Raw genomic sequence first — 21,016 nt, 5'->3', positions numbered from 1 at the left:
CACCTTTTTTTCTCGACAGTGATCCCAGACCTTGTAATGGCTTGTGCTTCAGTGAACTAAATCAGTTTATTGGATCTTGTTAATTTAACAAAATAAATATAGTCAATAATTATGACAAGCGACTACATAGAGTAAGCCCAGCACAATATACACAGTACTCAGAATAACGACACACAACAGCTTTCTGCATCTGTAATCCCACCTAGTAAATAATAACAGAAAGAAAGAAACTATACAAAAGATGGATACAGTAAACTGGCCTGCTTATATGTGACAACAACACTTTCTTGAAGACATATGTATCTTAAGAATGTTTTTAAAAATAAAATACATTAAATGTTTTCTGTACAAAGGAGTTTGTCAGTAAAATCATAATAAATGTACACTTTTTGGACCTCCCGCATACAATGTTCATATTTTTCACATAGTAAGAGTAGTACTGTATGCTATTATGTGGGGCTATTAGGTGGGGGCTTAGGAGGTGGACATGGAGCTGGAGAGAGGCATGACCAAGGGGGAGGCTGATTGAGGGAACCACCACAGAGGAGATAACAGAAGGAAAAGCCAAGGAGAAGATGTTGGTGGGAGAAGCCAGGGTAGATGCAAAGGGAGGAGGAGCTAGGGCAGAGATGAAGGCGAGGAAGCCAGGGTGAAACGTACTCGGTTACTAACGTAACCTCGGTTCCCTGAGATATGGGAACGAGTACTGCATCTGCTAAGACGCTATGTGAAAAAGTCCTTTTTTCTCCTAACCTGAAGCCCTTTTTTAATCACACGTTCTGCGTCTGCTAAGATGCTATGCTATACCAGTACAATCACGCCATGCTATGGTGGAGGAATGACTGCACATATACAGTATATAACTTCCTTAAGCACCCAATGCCCATAGGGAAGTATAACAATAATCTCCAAGGTGAAAACAGGCTAAACTCACAGAGGTCATGCCTGGCCTGGGTGATCATTCCAGAGGACTCGTACAGCCTTGGCACTCCACGGGCCGAGAGCGCACAAGTAAACTGACCTGACGAGTTTGAGCGTGTTACGGTCAAAACTCTCGCTAAGAGCTGGTTCTGCATAAAGCAAGTGTATGCCCACTTAAGCAGAAAGGACCCTGGCCTGCAAGGCAGGAATGTCCAGGTTATAAAACCTAGCAAATATGGATGGCAAGGCCCAGCCGGCCCCTGCACAAATCTCTGTGATGGACACACCGCTAGACCATGCCAAAGACGAGGCGACACCTGTGGTGGAATGGGCTCGTAGTCCAATGGGGCATTGCAGGCTCAAGGAAGAGTAAGCTAGCGTAATAGCGTCAACTATCCACCTAGAAAGCCTCTGCTTCGTGCCCGGGTGCCCTTTGGTGCGGTTATTGAAGCTAACAAAGAGTTGTTCTCACTCAATGTAAATCTTTAGAGCCCTGACAGGGCAGAGCAAAAATGACTTCTGGTCCTCCTCTGAAGGAGGAAGCGCAGAGAGTGCAATGACCTGTACTCTGAATGGAGTGGAGAGCACCTTAGGTGTATAACCATGCCTCGATTTCAGGACGACCTTGGAGTCATTGGGCTCGAATTCCAGGCAGGTGGGGCTTACAGAGAGTGCCTGCAGGTCTCCTATTTGCTTGACCGATGCTAATGCTAGAAGCAGAGTAGTCTTTAGTGACAGGGACTGAAGGTTAGCAGATTATAGTGGCTCAAAGGGAGGGCCCTTCAGGGCCCTTAGCACAGTGGGCAGATCCCATATAGGGAAAGTGAGGGGGCGAGTCAGAGTCTCCTGGCCCCCCTCAAGGAACGGAGAACTAAGTTGTTCCTGCCCACAGATTGGCCCGCTATAGGGGCATGGGAGGCCGCTATAGCTGCTACATAGACTTTGAGTGTGGATGGGGAACGTCTCTTATCCAGCAGCTCTCGTAGGAAGGACAAAACCACTCATAAGTCAGAGGTAGACGGGTCTTCTCCACGGTTTAGGCACCAAGCAGAGAAAACAGACCACTTATGGGCATAGAGCTGTCTTGTAGACGGGGCTCTAGCCTCCAAAATAGTGTTTAACACACACTCTGGGGGCTTGCAGGCTGTGCTGGCAGTGCCATATTGTCCTGTTTGCTTGAGAGAGGAGATCCCTTCTAAGGGGAATGGGCCAAGGGACTGTTACAAGCAGCTGAGTCAGCTCTGACAACCAATGCTGGTTCTTCCAGAGGGGGGTCACCAAGAGAACCTTGTGCCCTTGTTCCCTGATTCACCTGATTACCTGTGGGATCAGGACGATTGGGGGAAATGCATAAAGGAGGAGGTTGGGCCAGTCGTGCCCACCAACACGTCCCTGTCATTCGAATAACAAATTGGGCAATGAGAGTTTTCTTCTGAGGTGAAAGAGGTCTACCTTTCCCATGCCAAAGATCTTCCAGATTTTCTGAACCGTCTGTGGATGGAGCATCCAGTCCTCTGAGGGGACCTTGCTCCTTGATAGCATGTCTGCTCCTCAGTTCAATCTGCCCGGTACATTAGTGTTCTTAGTGAACGCAAGTTGAGTTGAGCCCATTCCAGAAGGCGCTCTACCAGAATGAAGAAGTGCTTCGAGGAGAGACCTCACTGGCGATTTATGTAGGACACCACAGACATGTTGTCTGAGCGGACCAACACGTGGTGTCTCTTTAGGTCTGGCAGGAAGAACTGACAGGCCCGACACACTGCTAGCATGTCCAGGCAGTTGATGTGAAGCCCTTCCTCCACTTTCGACCGATGGCCGAAAGTCGGTTTGCCGTCGCACAGAGCTCCCCAACCCGTGTTGGAAGCATCTGTCGATACGAACTTTCTCCTGCAAACCATTCCCAGGGCCATGCCCTTTTCCATCCACTGAGAGTTCTTCCATGGGGCCAGGGCTGCTGCATGGCCAGAGCACGTTCTTGTGTGACTACCGCTCTCATCTGAGCTGAGTCTAGAACTGTCCCCAGGAACGATATTCGCTGGCTGGGGGACAGTGCGCTCTTGGCAAAATTTACACTGAGTCCCAGGCGCTCTAAGTGGCTGAGGAGGAGGGTCCTGTGAGATATCAATTCTGCCTCCAACTCGGTCAAAATGAGTCAGTCGTCGAGGTAGTTGAGAATGCGGATTCCCATCTGCCTCAGAGGGGAAAGAGCTGCATCCATACACTTCGTAAAAGTGCAGGGAGCCAGAGACAGTCCGAAAGGAAGGATCGTATATTGATAAGCCACTCCCTTGAAGGCGAATGTCAAGAATTTCCTGTGATGGGGGGCTATCTGGATGTAAAAGTACGTGTCTTTCAGATCCAGAGAAAAGAACCAGTCCCCTGTGTGAATCTGCGAGATGATCTGTTCAGCGTAGTCATCCTGAACAGCCTTTTCATGAGGACACGGTTCAGGCGTCTGAGATCAAGAATGGGCCGGAGGCCGCCATCCTTTTTGGGGACGAGGAAGGATTCTAACACTCCGGGGATGGCCTGCCAAGCCTCGACCCGCGTGGCAAGGGGTTGGATTGGTTCAAGTGGCTGGACACTGCACGGGGGCAGGGCACTCGTGAGAAATGGAAGAGGAAATTTGCTGTCTTTTTGAAAATGTTTGTGCTTTATTTTTCCCACTATAACAGCGGGTGATTGCTTGGGCGCTTGAACGGACCCAGAATTTGCAACAGACACACTGTCCTCTGCACCCGGAACTAAAGTTGTCCCAGGCCATGCGACACTTCCTGCCAAAACACTCTGCAAAACCTTCAACCACACGTCCGAAGAGACCAGTGGGGGAGATCGGTGTGTCAAGGAAGGGGACCTTGTCCGTATCCTTGATCTCTGTCAAGGTGAGCCATAAGTGGCGTTCGTGCACCACAAGGCTGGCCATGGATCTCCCAATTGCCTGAGCGGTGGTCTTAGTGGCGCGCAAGGCCAGATCCGTTGCATTTCTCAGCTACCTGAGCGTTGTGGGGTCTGGGCCAGACTCATCCATGCAGGAAAGGATTTTGGCCTGATAGACCTGAAGGAACACCATGGAATGGAGCGCCGAGGCCACCTGTCCAACCGAGGAGTAGGCGTGTCCAGTGAGAGCTGAAGTAGTCCAACTTGGACGGATGGACGACCTTTGCCTTCCAGCCGATGGCAGTGGGCGGGCAGAGATGCGCGGCCACTGACTCATCCAGGGGAGGCAGCTTCTTTACCCTTTTCTTTAGCGCCATCCTCCAGGAAGAACAGAGAGGAACGCTGGAGAGAGGGGCCTGACAGCGCCGCGGCAGGAACCAATCGTCCAGACAGCTGTGAGAGGGTTCCAGCTCTTCGACTGCTCTTCGACTCTAATACCAGCTCTTCGACCGCTTTCGAGAGGAAGCGGAAAAGTTCAGCATCCATCCCGACCTTAGCGGTGCTGGGCTCTGACAACGGACTCTTTTAGAATGTCGCCGGAAGGGGAAGCGGGACCGCTGCTACTGCGACGAGGAAGAAGCAGCGGATCAGCCGAGCAGAGAGAGGTCGCTGGTTCCACTGCAAGGCGTGTCAACAGCGAGCGGGCTTCTGAGATCAGCAGAAAGCATAGTTGTCATCACTGAAGGGGAAGAAATCTGAAGATCCTGTAGCGAAGCACCTGCTTATATAGCCAGATCACCCCGCCCGTTCTGGCGGGCTCTGGCGGGCTTCATCACCATAGGCTCGTGCAGCTCCGCCGCCGAGCCAATGGTTCTTTTCTTTAACTTACTGCACAAACCAATGGCCATGCAGTTACACTGCATGATTGAAAAAAGGCTTTAGGTTAGGAGAAAAAAATTACTTTTTCCCATAGTGTCTTAGCAGGCGCAGTATGAGTGAAGTGTCGACAGGGAACTCCCATCATAATAGATAGGACATAGACCCATGACACGCACCACCACAATGCATATCTGTCCATCTTTCCATGCTCTTCAGGGGACACAAGCTTTTAGCCATACCTGAAGTGGCCTCATTTGCAGCAGACATAAGTGGCAAAGCTGTTGCCATCAACCCTAGCAGCCTCAGAAATGATTTCAGGGCAACAGCTCTTCCTAGCTTGAACGTGGCTAGAGCATTGAGTATGGTGCACCCGTTCCTGAGATTGCATGCTATCATCGATTGCAAGTCCAAAATCTTACCCAGGATGCAATGGACTGAGAAGGCTGAAGCATGCTCTTCTGCACATTGACAAACAGGCCAAGGAACTTCAAGTGATCGAGAAGTTTGTGCTTGTGGCTTTCCAACATATCCTAAGACTGAACTATGGTGAGCCAGAATGGTGATGAGTTCAGAATGTGCATCCCACTTAGCCTTAAGGGAGAAAGTGCTGCATTCACACACTTCATGAACGTACATGGAGGCAGGGCCAGCATGAATGGCAGGACCTTGAACTGGTATGCCACTCCTTTAAATGCAAACCTTGGAAAGTGCCTGTGGTGAGGGGCTATTTGGAAATAAGCACCCTTTAGATCCACCACTATAAACTAATCCCTTGGTTGAATATGTGTGAGGATATGTTTGACGGTGGTCATTTTGAACGGTGGTCGTTTTTTCCAGGGTACGATTTAATGGTCTTTAGGTCCAAAATCAGACAAAGACTGCCATCCCTCTTTGGTTCAAGAATATAGAAACTGTTTAGACTGCATTTTCTCTGCATGGGGGACACCACTTCTAATGCCTGTTTGGCCAGAAGAGTGTGGATCTCTGCTTGAACCACCAGAGCGTCCTACTCTGCCATTTCCGATGTGATCACGCCACTGAATAGCCATTGCTTAATGTATTGATTACCCAATCCGAGACAGCTGGATGCATGGCCCACATGTTCAGGTAGTGTGAGAGGGGCTGCAATGCCCCCTGCTGAGGGAAGAGCTGGCAGGGCATGGCTGATCACTGGCGGGACAGGAGACCAATCGCTGTCACATGGCAGGCTGCCAGCATGTGACATGGGGACGCTTGTGACCCTTACATGGGTTTGCATGGGGTATACAGAGAGCAGAACGCAGTTGAGGGGCTTTGCTTATACTGTGACAGCGATCATGAGGAGGAAAAGAGCTCTGATGTTGACATATGTTTGGTTTTGCCTTTATTACAACTTTTGCAAGCGGTAACTCAGAATTCAAACAATTCTTTCCACTCGCTGCAACCTGCTGGGGGGCCGGAGTGCAACAACTCAACAATCAAACTCTATTTAGTGGTGCTTCGCCTTGATGAACGAGTCTTTTTTTACTCGGGACTCAGACATCAAGAACTCTGCTTCTATTCCAGTGTGTGTCTGGACAGACAAGGAACTTGCTTGTCAGTTAAACGGACCCACGCTAGGCTCAAGTCATTAACAGCCTTGGTGAGGATATTCGGAAGCTCCTCATCCAAGGGGGTTACCGGAGGAGAGCCTACCACATCCATAAGGGCTTCTGACCAAGCGCCTGGGTCTGAAGCAGTAGTGGACATTGCATCATTTTCTCCAGAAACAAATAAGACCAGCTCCCATGCTTTCAGCATTTTCAGAGAAAAGGACTTTCCTCATTGCATCAGCTTGCAATGTCGAGTGAACAATCTCGAAAGGGTGCTAGAACCGGCAATATTTAGTTAAACATTAAGTTACTCAACATTAACTTATTTAATTGGCTTTTCAAGCATTATCATGCAGTTGTTGTGTTCTAAGTATCAGTGGTATGTAATTACCAGTGGCATGAGGCTGTGCTCTGATAACTGGTAAGCAGAGCTGGGTAGTAACTGATTACATGTAATCGGGATTACGTAATCAGATTCCAAAAATTAAGTACTTGTAATCAGAGTAAATTACATTTTAAAATACTCATAATCAGACTACAGTTACTTTTTTATGGATTACATGATTACATATTATTCACACAATAGCAAGAAATTATTCATAAATCATTGATTCTCCCTAATTTCTCTTTTTCATCTTTTAAAATTTCCTTTCTAAAATAGCCTACCTATTATATACATATTATATAACAGTTTTTTGGACATTCACACAAAGATCAGTCATTTAGTCAGGTGGCGACTGCATTTGACCACTGGATTTTTCAGGTTTAAGAATTGTTTCAACATTGAATTAACTAGGCTACTAACGCATTCATTTTTATTTGAATTATTACTCTGTAGGTTTTTTAACCATGTATTATTAATTATAACTAATTAAAATGCACATATTCACGTTATTTCTTAGTTCCAAAACTTTTTGTCATCTAAACCTTATTCACCAAATATATTTGCTTTAAATACCCCTGTGATTTTAAAATAAATACTTCAATAATTAAGTAACACATTTGCATGCTCACGGTTTCTTTGATTTTGATTAATTATCACATTTCATGCAGGTAAATCAAAATATTTCATCTTTTTTTAGAAGACTATAGAAATGCAAATACGGTTCTCTCTATACTTATGAATGGGAGAAACTGCAACACGCAATATGGAGGAATACTCCCACCTTCTAAATGAAAGAGCCAAATTTCCCATAGAAACCTGACTAGACCAGCGAATGCATATGTGCAGTCAAAAGCACGTTATGACTCCGCATGCACATTGCCAGGTCTAGCCTGAAAAATAAGCTTTTTAAATGCTATTTGAGCATAAGAAACAACATTTATGGGGCAATTAATTTCAGATTTTTTTTGCTGATTTGACATATGTAATTTAATTGTGAGTTCAGCGAGCAGTTTTTGAGATTTCAGGATTCCCCCATTCATTAAGATAGGTCTTGTACGAGCTGCCTGGAGGCGTTGCAAATTAAATATGGCCGCCAAGTGAAGAGACTTTCCTCGAAAGGGAGTTCAAATTAAAAAAAAGAAAAAATTAAAAAAAAAAAAAAAGAAAAAAAAGGAAAGGGAGTTTGTTTTAAAATGATTTATTTTAATTAAAAAAATGTTATGATTCAATTAATTGTCAGCTTTTCATTAAACTCACAACCCCCCTGCAGTTCCTTTACGAACCCTAGTTTGGGAAACCTTGATATAATATAATGTTTAATGCACTTCATGTTGTAAATTACAATGAATGGAACACGTTTTCTTACTCTTTGTATTTTTTACATCATTATGGTACAAGATAATACAATTTAAATCAATGTGATAAACGAGTTAAATCAAAAGTAATCTAAAAGTAATCTAAAAGTAATCTGATTATATTACCTAAAATGTGTAATGTAACGGATTACAATTTGTAAGTAATCTACCCAGCCTCTGCTGGTAGGCAACTCTTGTTCTGTCATTGCACCTTATAAATGGATATACAAACAAACAAACAAACTTCTGTCCCCTTATCCTCAAGTCTGTAGGGAGAAGGGTTGATCCATTAACCAAAGGCCCTAGCTCAAGAGAATCATATAAATTTGTCTGATGGCTGGTTGAATGATGAGATGAGCTTGTTTGGAGAAGGTGGAGCACAAACCCTGTTTTTATCTTTCTCACTAATGCTTTTACTACAATAACTTATTTTATTATTACAATGAGTGATATATTATTGAACATCCAAATATTTTTGCTTGTTTATTCACTATGACTGGAAATTAAATCTTAATTTGAATATTTTCTGTTATTGAGCGCATTTCTATAACTGTTTTTCATCACAGGTGATAAAATCCAGACAACAGGTATCATGAGCTCCATGCAGTCAAACTCCTCTGCAAATGTGACCTTTGTTCGTCCTGCAACATTTTTCATCAATGGCTTTTTTAATGTCCCGCATGCAAAGTACTACTATGTGTTCCTGTCTTTAGTGTATGTTGTAACCGTTTTAGGGAATTTATTTATCATGTGTATCATTTATTTGGCCCGCAGACTTCACACAGCCAGATACATTGCTGTTTTCCATCTGGCGCTTTCTGATCTGTGTGGAAGCTCAGCTTTGATTCCAAAAGTCATGGACACATTTTTATTTGAGCACCAGGACATTTCATATGAAGCATGTTTGGCAAATATGTTTTTTGTATTTCATTTCATGAATCTGCAGTCTTTGACACTACTTGTATTGGCTTATGACAGACTGGTTGCTATTTGTTTTCCTCTACGGTATCATGTCATTGTAACCAAACCTGCCATGTTTCTGATCATAGGGGTGATGTGGAGTTTTTCTATGATATTTTTTTCTGTATTTGTAGGTTCGGTGAATAGTCTCTCCTTTTGTGGATCTAATGTGCTTGATAGTTATTTTTGTGATTATCGCCCTGTCTATAGACTAGCCTGTAATGACAATTCTGTGAATATTTTGATGGGAAAAATAGGCAATAGTCTCCTTATTTTCATGCCACTGATATTGATCTTCATTTCATATTTCTGCATTGCTCTGGCTCTGCTTAAGATTGCTCATGGTGTTGACCGGATCAAAGCCATAAAAACCTGCACATCACATCTCATGTTGGTGGCAATTTTTTATATCCCAATTTCGAGCAATAATATTGCATCTCTAATAACACCTTTTGATCCGGACACTCGGATAATTAACAATTCCCTGACACAGACAATACCCCCTATGCTGAATCCCATCATATACACTCTAAAGACAGAAGAGGTCATGCAATCCATAAAAGAAATGTATAAACGATGCAAAGTGAGCACAACTAGAGAAAGAAAAATAAAATGTAGAAGAAGAAATAAATTACAAACCTTCAAATAACAGGTTTAATCTGACTGCTTATCAACATTCAACAAATATCTAATTTAATCAACTTGATTGATTGTGTATATGTAACAAATTGTTCAAATAGAAAACCTCTGGGCTGAAAACCATTAAAGCTGTCTTGTAATTATGTCCTTTGTTTAAAACAATATAGGTTATAATAAATGATTCCAGACACAATCTAAATAATAAAGTTGTAAACACATCCAACCTAACATGAATTGATATTAAGTTCAGAAAGTGAAAAGTGGGAGGAGAAAAACTTTTCAGTAGGCCTATCTTTGCTTTCAATATAACAAAGGTTTTAGAAATGCTTCATCATATGTGTTATCCTCATGAACTGAAATTGTCACACCTGCATATACTGTTGTCTCTAATGAATCATTAGTTGGCATTTGTGAGTTCAGCAGATTGTCACCATCGAACAGTTGTGAATTAAATAGTTAGGCTACTTTCAGGAGATCATCTTTTTTTTCTTGATAGTGATCCCAGATCCTTGAGAGTGAACACATTACCTGCATTCTTAAAGTACTTGTTCAGCAGAACAGCCTAAGTAATTTATTAGGGCCTGCCTAATCTTGAAATAGTTAATCCTGGGTCATTCTAAACCCCAGTTAAACAGAATCCTGGGTTGTCTTGCTTCATGTTTCACACTGCTCATAATTTATTAGGGATTAACAATTTGTCAACCCTGGTTTAATGTTATCATTTACATATCTCCTATGCCAGTGTCATTTATGTGAGTGATTATGCAAGTGATTGTCCTAATGAGTGAGTCCTCCTTCACTCAACCTATTCGTTCAATGACACTGATTCATTCAATAGCAAAACACCTCAAATGCCTTATTTTTAACATAAGATCGGGTGCATTCATTTGTAAACTTGAATGAACGAGGCTTCTGGTGTCATCTGCTTCGAGTTACTTTAGCCATACAAAAACAGTCCGTTATGCTGCTTGATATCACAAAGTGGTCATGTTCGTATTATTTTAATTTATTGTAGTAATCATAAACACATCGATTTGTAGCACAAATAGTTCTACCATTTACAACACTTGTTATTCTTTTAGTTATTTACTATAGCAGCAGAAGTCTTGCACATTCTTTGAAAATAGCTTACACACACGTTGTGGATGTTTTGAGGCATGGTACAATGGACTTGCTTCAATCCACCCATAATTAGCATCTTACCATTGATGGATGCTAACAGTCATGATCTGTGGACAGTTCTGTAGATTTACTCCTGCCGTATCATCCTATAGGGAGAAGAGCTGATCCATTAACAACAGTCCCAAACTCAAGAGAATTATTTCATATAAATTTGTCTGATGGATAATGAGATGATTCCAGTTTGGAGAAGGTAGAGTATAAACTTTGGGTTTCTGTAATGATTTTACTGAAAATATTATTTTATTATCAGTTCAATAAGATTAAATCAAATAATATCCAAATAGTTTTGTTCATAAAAGCATTGATCTTCATTTCACATTTCTGCATTGCTCTAGGTTTGTTTAAGATTCCCCATGGTGTTGACCGGATCAAAGCCATAAAAACCTGCACCTCACACCTTATGTTGGTGGCATTTTTTAACATCCCAATTTTAAGCAATAATATTGCATCTACAATAACACCTTTGCATCCAAACGCCCGGATAATTAACAAATTCCCTGACACAGACAATACCCCCTATGCTGAATCCAATCATATACACTCAAAAGACAGAGGAGGTCATGCAATCCATAAAAGAACTGTATAAACACCGCTAAGTGAACACTAGGACAGAAGGAAGAGTGAAATGTAGCAGGAGATTTTAAAAATAATAATTACAGGTTTAATCTCACTGCTTATCTGCAAGTTTATTTTTGTTTGTACTGGTAACACCTATTATGTTGTATACAAGCCAAATATATGCAAACTTTTGCACTTGAAACCTAGTAAAGCTTTTGGTCACACTTTATATTAGGTGGCATTTACTACTATCTGTAACGGGGCTGACGAGACGTGAGACGTGCGGATCCATGTGCAAGCTTTTATTTAAAGGCATGGTCATAAATACAGGCAGGGTCGAAACAATGGCAAACAGGTATGGCAGGGACAAGACAAAGAGTAATCCTAGGACAAGCGTGGGTCGACGATCGGCGAACAGTATCCAATGGGCAAGGCAGAGAGATAATCCAGGGAACACGGGCTAGAATCCAAGAGAGGTGCAAAACAGTGTCCAAACGGCAAGGCAAGGGTTAATCCAGGGAACACGGGCTACAGGCAAAGCAAGGCAAAGCAAGGCAAAGCAAGGCAAGGCAAAGCAAGGCAAGGCAAAGCAAGGCAAGGCAAAGCAAGGCAAGGCAAAGCAAGGCAAGGCAAAGCAAGGCAAGGCAAGGCAAAGCAAGGCAAGGCAAGGCAAGGCAAGGCAAGGCAAGGCAAAGCAAAGCAAGGCAAAGAAAACTACGTGGGCTCCGTAGAGTAGCTATCGCTGGGAGCGTGATAAACGCTATACAATACTCAGCAGTGAGGGAAAGAAAGTCCAGGGTATATATATGGCATGTAATCAGTGTGTGCATAGGATCAGGTGTGCCTGTGATTAGTGCAATCAGCTGTGTGTGTCGTCAGTGCAATGGGTGATGGGAATTGCAGTCCAGTGTTATGTATGGTGTGAGAGTCAATGTGGTGAGCGAGTGACCTCTGGTGGTGAATGAACGGAAGTGCAGGGACAGGATTCGTGAGACTATGTACTTGCATCAAAAAATAAGCACAATGTACTTATTGTGTTCATATTTTATTGCAAAACACTTTTGCTGCTATTGATGTGGGATACGGGTAAGGTTAGAGACAGGTTTGGTGGTATGGGTAGGTTTAAGGGTGGGTTAAGGGATAGGTCAACAGTGTAATTATAAATGTAATTACAGAAATGAATTACAGTTGTAATTACATATAGGTATTTTTAAAAATATAAGTACAATGCAAAAACATGTATGTATACAATAAGTGCATTGTACCAAATTATTAATTTAAATGTAAGTACACCGTAGTTAAGGCCACCTGATATAAAGTGGGACCAAGCTTTTTTGTGATTACTTCCTTTTGTTAAAAAAATAAATAAATAAAAAAAATAAAAAAAATAATAATATATGCAGCATTCACCTTTAAAAAAAAAAACTTTGCATTTCATTTTGCTTTTAATCTAACAAATGTAAATGTTTCTGAATATTTTTAGTCGTATTTGTCAGTACTCTTGGACAGCTGACACTTTTTTCTTCCTGTATGGATTGTGTATATGTAATATGTTTATTGTTTTATGCAGTTACTAATTCTCACTATTCTATGCTATATGACACTATGCCACAGACTGCCGCAGACTGCATCATATCATGATCCATGTAATGCAGGCATATACTTCAGTGAGCTAAATTTATTAAAAGCAATCCTTAAATTAGATCTTGTTTATTTAACAAAATGAATTCAATATACATCTAGGATAAACGGTTACATAAAGCCAAAAGACAAAAATGCAGGATACAGCACTGTGACAGCTTTTTAAAGTTATAAACAATTACTGAGATAAAAATTTAATTTTAGTAATTTCTTTGTTAACCTATTACATGTAGTATGAATTTCTGTGTAGTTTTTGCCTATCATATCTCACTTAAGAAAAGCAACCATTACATTCCAAAGAAATTACGCCACATGAGGATTAATAATCAGTTTTATAATAGTGGCTATCTAGCTCCTGCAAACAAGCCAGAGTCAGTACAGAACAGCATGATTCAGCAACAGTAAGCAGTCGGCAGTGGTGAAACAGAGCTACAACAGCTACGAGTGGATATGATGCTTGTGTAAGAATGGGCCACTTTACACTTGTCACTTAAAGCTTTTTCTGATTTATTAATACTTTTGCATTTACACTTGGCTACATGAAAGCGGCTCTGCAAAACGAATGAGTCTGATCTTCAGTTCCCGCGCTATATGCATCACCGAAAAAACCCCCCCAGAAGTGTGCTGAATTTTATTTATCATCAGCTGATTTCAAAATCAAAGACTGCAACAGTGCTGAACATGTGAAGATATGACAGACTGATTATGCAATGCTGCCATATCTTCGCATGTTCAGCACTGTTTCTGATTTGCATCAGTTTCTGATTTCAATTAATTTGTTTCTTCTGCTGAACACAAAATAAGATATTTTGAAGAATGTGGGTAACCAAACAGTTTCTGGTCCCTAATTTATTTTATTTTTCCATACTATGGAAGTCAAGGGCCACCAGCTACTGTTTCGTTCTTTAAAATATCATCTTTTATGTTCAACAGAAGAAAGAAACTCATACAGGTTTGGAACAACTAGAGGTTGTTTAAATGACAGAATTTTCACTTGGGTGAACTATATCTTTAAGAGGCTTCTAGAATGAGCGAGGCCTCTTGTGTCATCAGTAAGCATACTTTGCATGGCAATAAAGCTTTTCATGCTTCTAATATCACAAAGTGGTATTTATTAACATATTGTTTTAATTTGATATAAACACACTGATTTGTATCACTAATAGTTTTACCATTTACTCATTATTCTTCTAGTTTTTTACCTCTTTATAATTTACTTATGAAGTCACACATGTTCGCAGAAAATAGCTTCTGGATGGCAAAATTAGGTGAATTATGTGTTGCTCAGAAAAAAAATGGTTTGCTGTGCTTTGGTTTCATATCGAACCACTTTCATTGGCAAATCTAGTCAAAGTAACTGTGTCTGAAATGTAAGTTATTCAATAGTATTTAAAAATGTTTTTGTTTATTCAAGCATTATACAAATATGCTGTTATTCTGATTATCAAAATATGTTTGGAACAATAATGCTCTTGCTATGTGTTGCACCCTTCTATATTTATTCTATACCAAAACACATTGTTTCATGATACTATGGATTTACTCCAATCCACCCATGATTAGCATACCATTAGTTTGATGGGTGCTAACAGTGACAGTGGCACTACAGATTTTCAATGCTTGAATAGATATTCCTGCCCCTTTATCCTCAAGTCTATAGAGAAAAAGCTCCCAAACTCAAGAGAATAATCTAACTATATATTTGCTGATGGCTGGTAAATTAATGAGATGGTTCCAGTTTAGAAAAGGTAGAGTATAAACCATTTGTATCTAATGATTTTACTGAAACAAAAAATATTTTATTATTAGTTCAATAAGGTTATATCAAAGAACATTCAAACATGTTTGTTCATAAATGCACTATGACTGGAAATGAAATAATTATTTGAATATTCTGTATTTTTGAGTGTATTTCTACAACAGTTCTTCATCACAGGTGACAAAAAAACCAGACAACAGGCATCATGAGCTCCATGCAGTCAAACTCCTCTGCAAATGTGACCTTTGTTCGTCCTGCTACATTTTTCCTCAGTGGCTTTTCTAATATCCCATATGTGAAATACTACTATGTCTTCTTGTCCTTAGTGTATGTTGTGACTGTTTTAGGGAATTCATTTATCATGTGTATCATTTATTTGGTCCGTAGGCTTCACTCAGCCAAATACATTGCTGTTTTTCATCTGGCCCTTTCTGATCTGTGTGGAAGCTCGGCTTTGATTCCAAAAGTCATGGACACATTTTTATTTGACCACCAGGTTGTTTCATATGAAGCATGTTTGGCAAATATGTTTTTTGTATTTCATTTCATGAATCTGCAGTCTTTGACACTACTTGTATTGGCTTATGACAGACTGGTTGCTATTTGTTTTCCTCTACGGTATCATGTCATTGTAACCAAACCAGCTATGTTTCTGATCATAGGGGTGATGTGGATTTTTTCTATGATATTTTTTTCTGTATTTGTAGGTTTGGTGAATAGACTCTCCTTTTGTGGATCTAATGTGCTTAATAGTTATTTTTGTGATCATCGCCCTGTCTATAGACTAGCATGTAATGATAATTCTATGAATATTTTGATGGGAACAATTAGCTTTGGTCTCCTGATTTGCACACCACTCATACTGATAATCATCACATATTTCTGCATTGCTCTGGCTTTGCTTAAGATTGCTCATGGTGCTGACCGAATCAAAGCCATGAAAACCTGCACCTCACATCTCATGTTGGTGGCAATCATTTATCTCCCATTAATAAGCAATAATATTGCATCTATAACAACATATTCTTATCTGAACACCGGGATGATTAACACTTCCCTGACACAGACAATACCTCCTATGCTGAATCCAATCATTTACACTCTAAAGACAGAGGAGGTCATGCAATCCATAAAAGAACTGTACAAGCGACGCACAGTGAACACTATAATAGAAAAAGGAATGAAATGCAGGTGTAATAAAAAATAATAATTACACGTTTAATGTCACTGTTTATCAGCTGTGATCAAGTTTGATTTTGTTTGTAATTGTAACAGATATTGTCCTGTAAACAGGCCGAACATTTTAAAAATCTCTGGGCTGAAACCTAGTAAAGCTTCTTTGTGATTAATTACTTTTTTTTATTTTTTGAACAAAGTTGTAAAGATTCTAAATAATTTTTGAATAAAGTGCTCAGCTTTATATTTAATCATTTTAGATTAACAGTAAGTTAAAATAAATAATATTTTGCATTACACTTGCTTTAAATCTAACAAATGTAAATGTTTCTGAATATTTTTCAGATGTATTTGTCAGTACTGCAGTGCTATTGGACAGTTGACAATTTTTTGTTGTGTATGTGTAATATGTTTATTGTTTTATACAGTTACTAATTCTCACCATTCTGTGCTATATGACATTGTGCCACAGACTGCATCATATCATGATCCAAGTAATGCAGGTATGTGCTTCAGTTAACTAAATTCATTAAAAGTAATCCTTAAATTAGACCTTGTTTATTCAACAAAATTAATTCAATATAGGATAAACAGTTACATAAAGCCAGCACACAGTACTGAGCACTCAGCACAATGCCATAAAACAGCTTCTGCATATAAACCATCCTATTAAATAACGCAGTAACATACCAGACATTATTTACATGACAAAACTGCACCTATATGTAAAAACATTTTTAATGCAAAACTATACTTTAAAAAGGTATTTTAAACAAAACACAAAGTTTTCCATAATATACAAACACTGTGTTAAAATATAATTTTAGTAACTCATGTTTTTTAACCTTATTCATGCAGTGTGAATTTCTGTGTAGTTTTTGCCTGTGTCATGTCTCACTTAAGAAAAGCAACCAAGCACATTTCAAAGAAATAAAGAGGATTTGACAGTACAGAACTGCATGATTCAGCAACAGTTAGCAGTCGGCCCAGTGGTGAAAAGTTAACTACAGGTATAGCTGTGATGCTTGTGTAAGAATGGTCCAATTTACAATTGTCACTTCATGCTTTTTCTCGGATCAAATAGCTATCCGATTTTTTAAGACTTTTGTATTTACACTTGGTCACATAAATGCGTTTACACAAAACAAATGTAAGTGTGATCTTTTGTTCCCACGCTATATGCAAATTCATTGGAGTTCATGTCACCGAAAACAACAGGAATGAGCTGATTTATTTATCATCAGGTGATTTCAAAATCAAAGACTGCAACAGTGCTGAACATGCCAAGATATGACAAAAGATGCAAAGCCGAACTTTTTCATTTTCATCAGTTTCTGATTTCAATGAATTTCTTTCTTCTACTGAACACAAAATAGGATATTTTGAAGAATGTGGGTAACCAGTTTCTGGTCCCTAATTTATTTTATTTTATTTTTCCATATTATGGTAGTCAAGGGCCACCAGCAACTGTTTGGTTACTCACATTCTTCAAAATATCTTCTTTAATGTTCAACAAAAGAAGGAAACTCATACAAGTTTGGAACAACTAGAGGGTGATTAAATGACAGAATTTTCATTTGGGGTGAACTATTGCTTTAAGAAGCTTCTAGAATGAGCAAGGCTTCTTGTGTCATCTGTTTGCTGCTTGTTTTCTATGTATGTGATTCCTATGTACTTTCATCAGCAAGACAACATTTTTTTTGTGTGTGTGTAAGCATACTTGGCAACAAAGCTTTTTCTGATTCTCATATCGCAAAATAGTATTTGTTAACAAATTGTTATAATTTATTATCGTAATCATAAACACACTGATTTGCAGCACAAATAATTTTACCAATTATGAGACTTGTTATTCTTCCAGTTTTTTACCTATTTATCATTTACTTATGAAGTCACGCATGTTTGCAGAAAATAGCTTACTTCTGGGTTGCAAAATTAGGTGGATTATGTGTTGCTCAGAAAATTTTTTTTACTCTGCTTTGGTTTCATATCAAACTATTTTCATTGGCAAATATAGACAAAGTAACTTTGTCTGAAATAGAAGTTATTCAATAATAATTACATTTTTGTTTATTTAGGCATTACACAAATATGCTGTTGTTCTGATTATCAAATATATTTGGAACAATGATGAATAGATCCATAAATGCACTGTGACTGAAAATTAAATAATTATTTGAATATTGTGTATTTTTGAGTGTATTTCGAAAACAGTTCTTCATCACAGGTGATAAAAAAACCAGACAACAGGCATCATGAGCTCCATGCAGTCAAACTCCTCTGCAAATGTGACCTTTGTTCGTCCTGCTACATTTTTCCTCATTGGCTTTTCTAATATCCCATATGTGAAATACTACTATGTGTTCTTGTTTTTTGTGTATGTTGTGACTGTTTTAGGGAATTCATTTATCATTTGTATCATATATTTGGCTTGCAGGCTTCACTCAGCCAAATACATTGCTGTTTTTCATCTGGCACTTTCTGATCTGTGTGGAAGCTCAGCTGTAATTCCCAAAGTCATTGACACATTTTTATTTGAGCACCAGGACATTTCATATGAAGCGTGTTTTGCAAATATGTTTTTTGTATATCATTTCATGAATCTGCAGTCTTTGACACTACTCGCTTTGGCTTATGACAGACTGATAGCTATTTGTTTTCCTCTACAATATCGTGCCATTGTAACCAAACCAGCCATGTTTCTGATCATAGGGCTGATGTGGATTTTATCTGTGACATTTTTTTCTGTATTTGAAGGTTCTATGAACAGACTTTCTTTTTGTGGATCCAATGTGCTTGATACTTATTTTTGTGATTATGGCCCTATCTATAGACTAACCTGTAATGATACTTCTCTAATTATTTTGTTGGTTAAAATTTGCTATAGTCTCCTGATTTTTCCGCCACTGATATTGATCTTCATTTCATATTTCTGCATTGCTCTGGTTTTATTTAAGATTCCCAATGGTGTTGACCGGATCAAAGCCATAAAAACCTGTAACTCACATCTCATGTTGGTGGTAATTTTTTATATGCCAATTTTAAGTAATACTATTGCATCTACAATAGCACCTTTGCATCCAAATGCCTGGATAATTAACAAATTCCCTAACACAGACAATACCACCTATGCTGAATCCAATCATATACACTCTGAAGACAGAGGAGGTCATGCAATCCATAAAAGAACTGTACAAACGATGCAAAGTGAACACAACCATAGAAATAAGAGTGAAATGCAGAAGGAGAAATTAAAAATAATAATTACAGGTTTAATCTCACTGTTTATCAGCTGTGAGCAAGTTTGGTTTTGTTTGTATTTGTAACATATACTGTGTTGTAAACAGGCCAAATATGTTTAAAACCTTCGTGCTTGAAAGCTAGACAAGCTTTTTTGTGATTCCTTTCTTTCCGTCAAAACAAAAAATTCTAAATAGATTCTAAATATTCATTTTTATTTCAAATATATGTATATTTTTTTAATTATGTATTTTTGAGAGTATTTCTAAAACAGTTCTTCATCACAGGTGACACAAAACCAGAGAACAGGTATCATAGCTCCATGCAGGCAGACTCCTCTGCAAATGTGACCTTTTTTCGTCCTGCTACATTTTTCCTCATTGGCTTTTCTAATATCCCACATGTGAAATACCACTATGTGCTCTTGTCTTTAGTGTATGTTGTTAGTGTTTCGGGGAATTCATTTATTATGTGTTATCATGTCATTTATTCAGTCCGCAGGCTACACACAGCCAAATACATTGCTGTTTTTCATCTGGCCCTTTCTGATCTGTGTGGAAGCGCAGCTTTGATTCCAAAAGTCATGGACACATTTTTATTTGAGCACCAGATTGTTTCATGTGAAGCATGTTTAGCAGATATGTTTTTTTGTTTATTTTCATTCCATGAATCTGCAATCTTTGACACCACTTGTCTTGGCTTATGAAAGACTGGTTGCCAGGGACGATTCTAGGATTTTCATTTTAGGGGGCTCAACCCCCAATGAGGGTATAATAATAAAAAGAAATAAATATTTACAAAAATATTGATTGAAAATTTGTACAAAAAAAAAATTGTAGAACCGTTCAACATAAATTCAATTCAAACAATAAAAAATATATATTTTTAAATTAATACAAAACACACACACAATGTTTCAATCTCTGTCAATCACTCTGATATGCAATTAAAATGAGTGCACTGACTGAGTGCTTTAATCATTTCTATACATAACTGTATGGTAGTTAATGCCACATGCACTGTAATATTGTGTGCTATATTGAAAGCTAAATTTTCAAATGAAAATAGCAATAACGTGATCGTTATATGCGTTCATATGTGTTAAGGGATTTCGCTGAAGGAAACAGCTGTGGTGTGATGAGTGGTGAATGCAGCGAAAACTTTACAGTAGATTGGAAACCGATTGCTCTCCCATGACTTTTGTAAACTGTATTTATGACAAAGAACTGCATAGATGTAGATATTATAACAATCTATCGATAAACACACACCTTGTCTTCTCCTCTGCGCCACCGCAGTCTGTGGATTGAAGAACGCGCAGAAAGATGGGGAGGAGCCGAAGTCTGCTGCTGTTTTCATTTGAAATTTAAAGGGAATTTGCATACCACTCATACTGATCATCATCATCATCATCACCTGACCTGACCTGACATCATCTGACTGAATCAAAGCCATGAAAACCTGCACTTCACATCTCAAGATAGTGCCAGTCAGTTATCTCCCTATTATAAGCAATAATATTTAATCTATAACAGCATATTCTGATCTGAACACCGGGATAATTAACACTTCCCTGACACAGACAATACCTCCTATGCTGAATCCCTTCATTTACACTCTAAAGACAGAGGAGGTCATGCAATCCATAAAAGAACTGTACAAATGCAGCAAGGTGAACACTATAATAGAAAGAAGAATGAAATGCAGGAGGAGTAATGTAAAATTCTAATTACAGGTTTATTTGTAGCTGTAATAAATATTGTGTTGTAAACAGGCCAAACATGTTTAAAACCTCTAGACTGAAACCTAGTAAAGCTTATTTGTGATTCCTTCCTTCCTATAATTTTATTTATTTATTTATTCTATTTCCAAT

General features: G+C 39.1%; 3 protein-coding genes across 3 annotated transcripts; all 3 read left to right on the top strand.

The window, feature by feature from the left end:
• Positions 1–8,580: 8,580 nt before the first annotated feature.
• On the top strand, positions 8,581–11,365 carry LOC131548220 (olfactory receptor Olfr180-like). Its single transcript, XM_058789348.1, has 2 exons — positions 8,581–9,492; positions 11,327–11,365. The coding sequence occupies exons 1-2, from the start codon at positions 8,581–8,583 to the stop codon at positions 11,363–11,365; spliced, it is 951 nt and encodes a 316-aa protein (XP_058645331.1).
• A 3,567-nt stretch (positions 11,366–14,932) lies between these two features.
• LOC131547918 (olfactory receptor 1M1-like) lies at positions 14,933–15,934 on the top strand. Its single transcript, XM_058788707.1, has one exon. The coding sequence runs from the start codon at positions 14,933–14,935 to the stop codon at positions 15,932–15,934; it is 1,002 nt and encodes a 333-aa protein (XP_058644690.1).
• Positions 15,935–18,158: 2,224 nt separating this feature from the next.
• On the top strand, positions 18,159–19,158 carry LOC131548268 (olfactory receptor 1E16-like). Its single transcript, XM_058789436.1, is given in 2 exon segments — positions 18,159–19,004; positions 19,006–19,158. Coding segments are annotated over 2 exon segments (999 nt in total).
• The last annotated feature ends 1,858 nt before the right edge of the window (positions 19,159–21,016 follow it).

This window comes from Onychostoma macrolepis, chromosome 10 (genome assembly GCF_012432095.1).
Source record: "Onychostoma macrolepis isolate SWU-2019 chromosome 10, ASM1243209v1, whole genome shotgun sequence".
NCBI classification, from domain to species: domain Eukaryota; kingdom Metazoa; phylum Chordata; class Actinopteri; order Cypriniformes; family Cyprinidae; genus Onychostoma; species Onychostoma macrolepis.
The sequence above is the reverse complement of the archived record's forward strand: the minus strand, read 5'-3'. Positions and strand labels throughout refer to the sequence as shown.

Excerpts from the sequence above, each read along its gene's own strand:
- LOC131548220 (XM_058789348.1), top strand. The coding sequence starts at position 8,581 with ATGAGCTCCATGCAGTCAAACTCCTCTGCAAATGTGACCTTTGTTCGT. Across the intron at positions 9,493-11,326 it reads ACACTCTAAAGACAGAAGAG|GTCATGCAATCCATAAAAGA; the intron begins GTCATGCAATCC and ends AAGACAGAGGAG.
- LOC131547918 (XM_058788707.1), top strand. The coding sequence starts at position 14,933 with ATGAGCTCCATGCAGTCAAACTCCTCTGCAAATGTGACCTTTGTTCGT.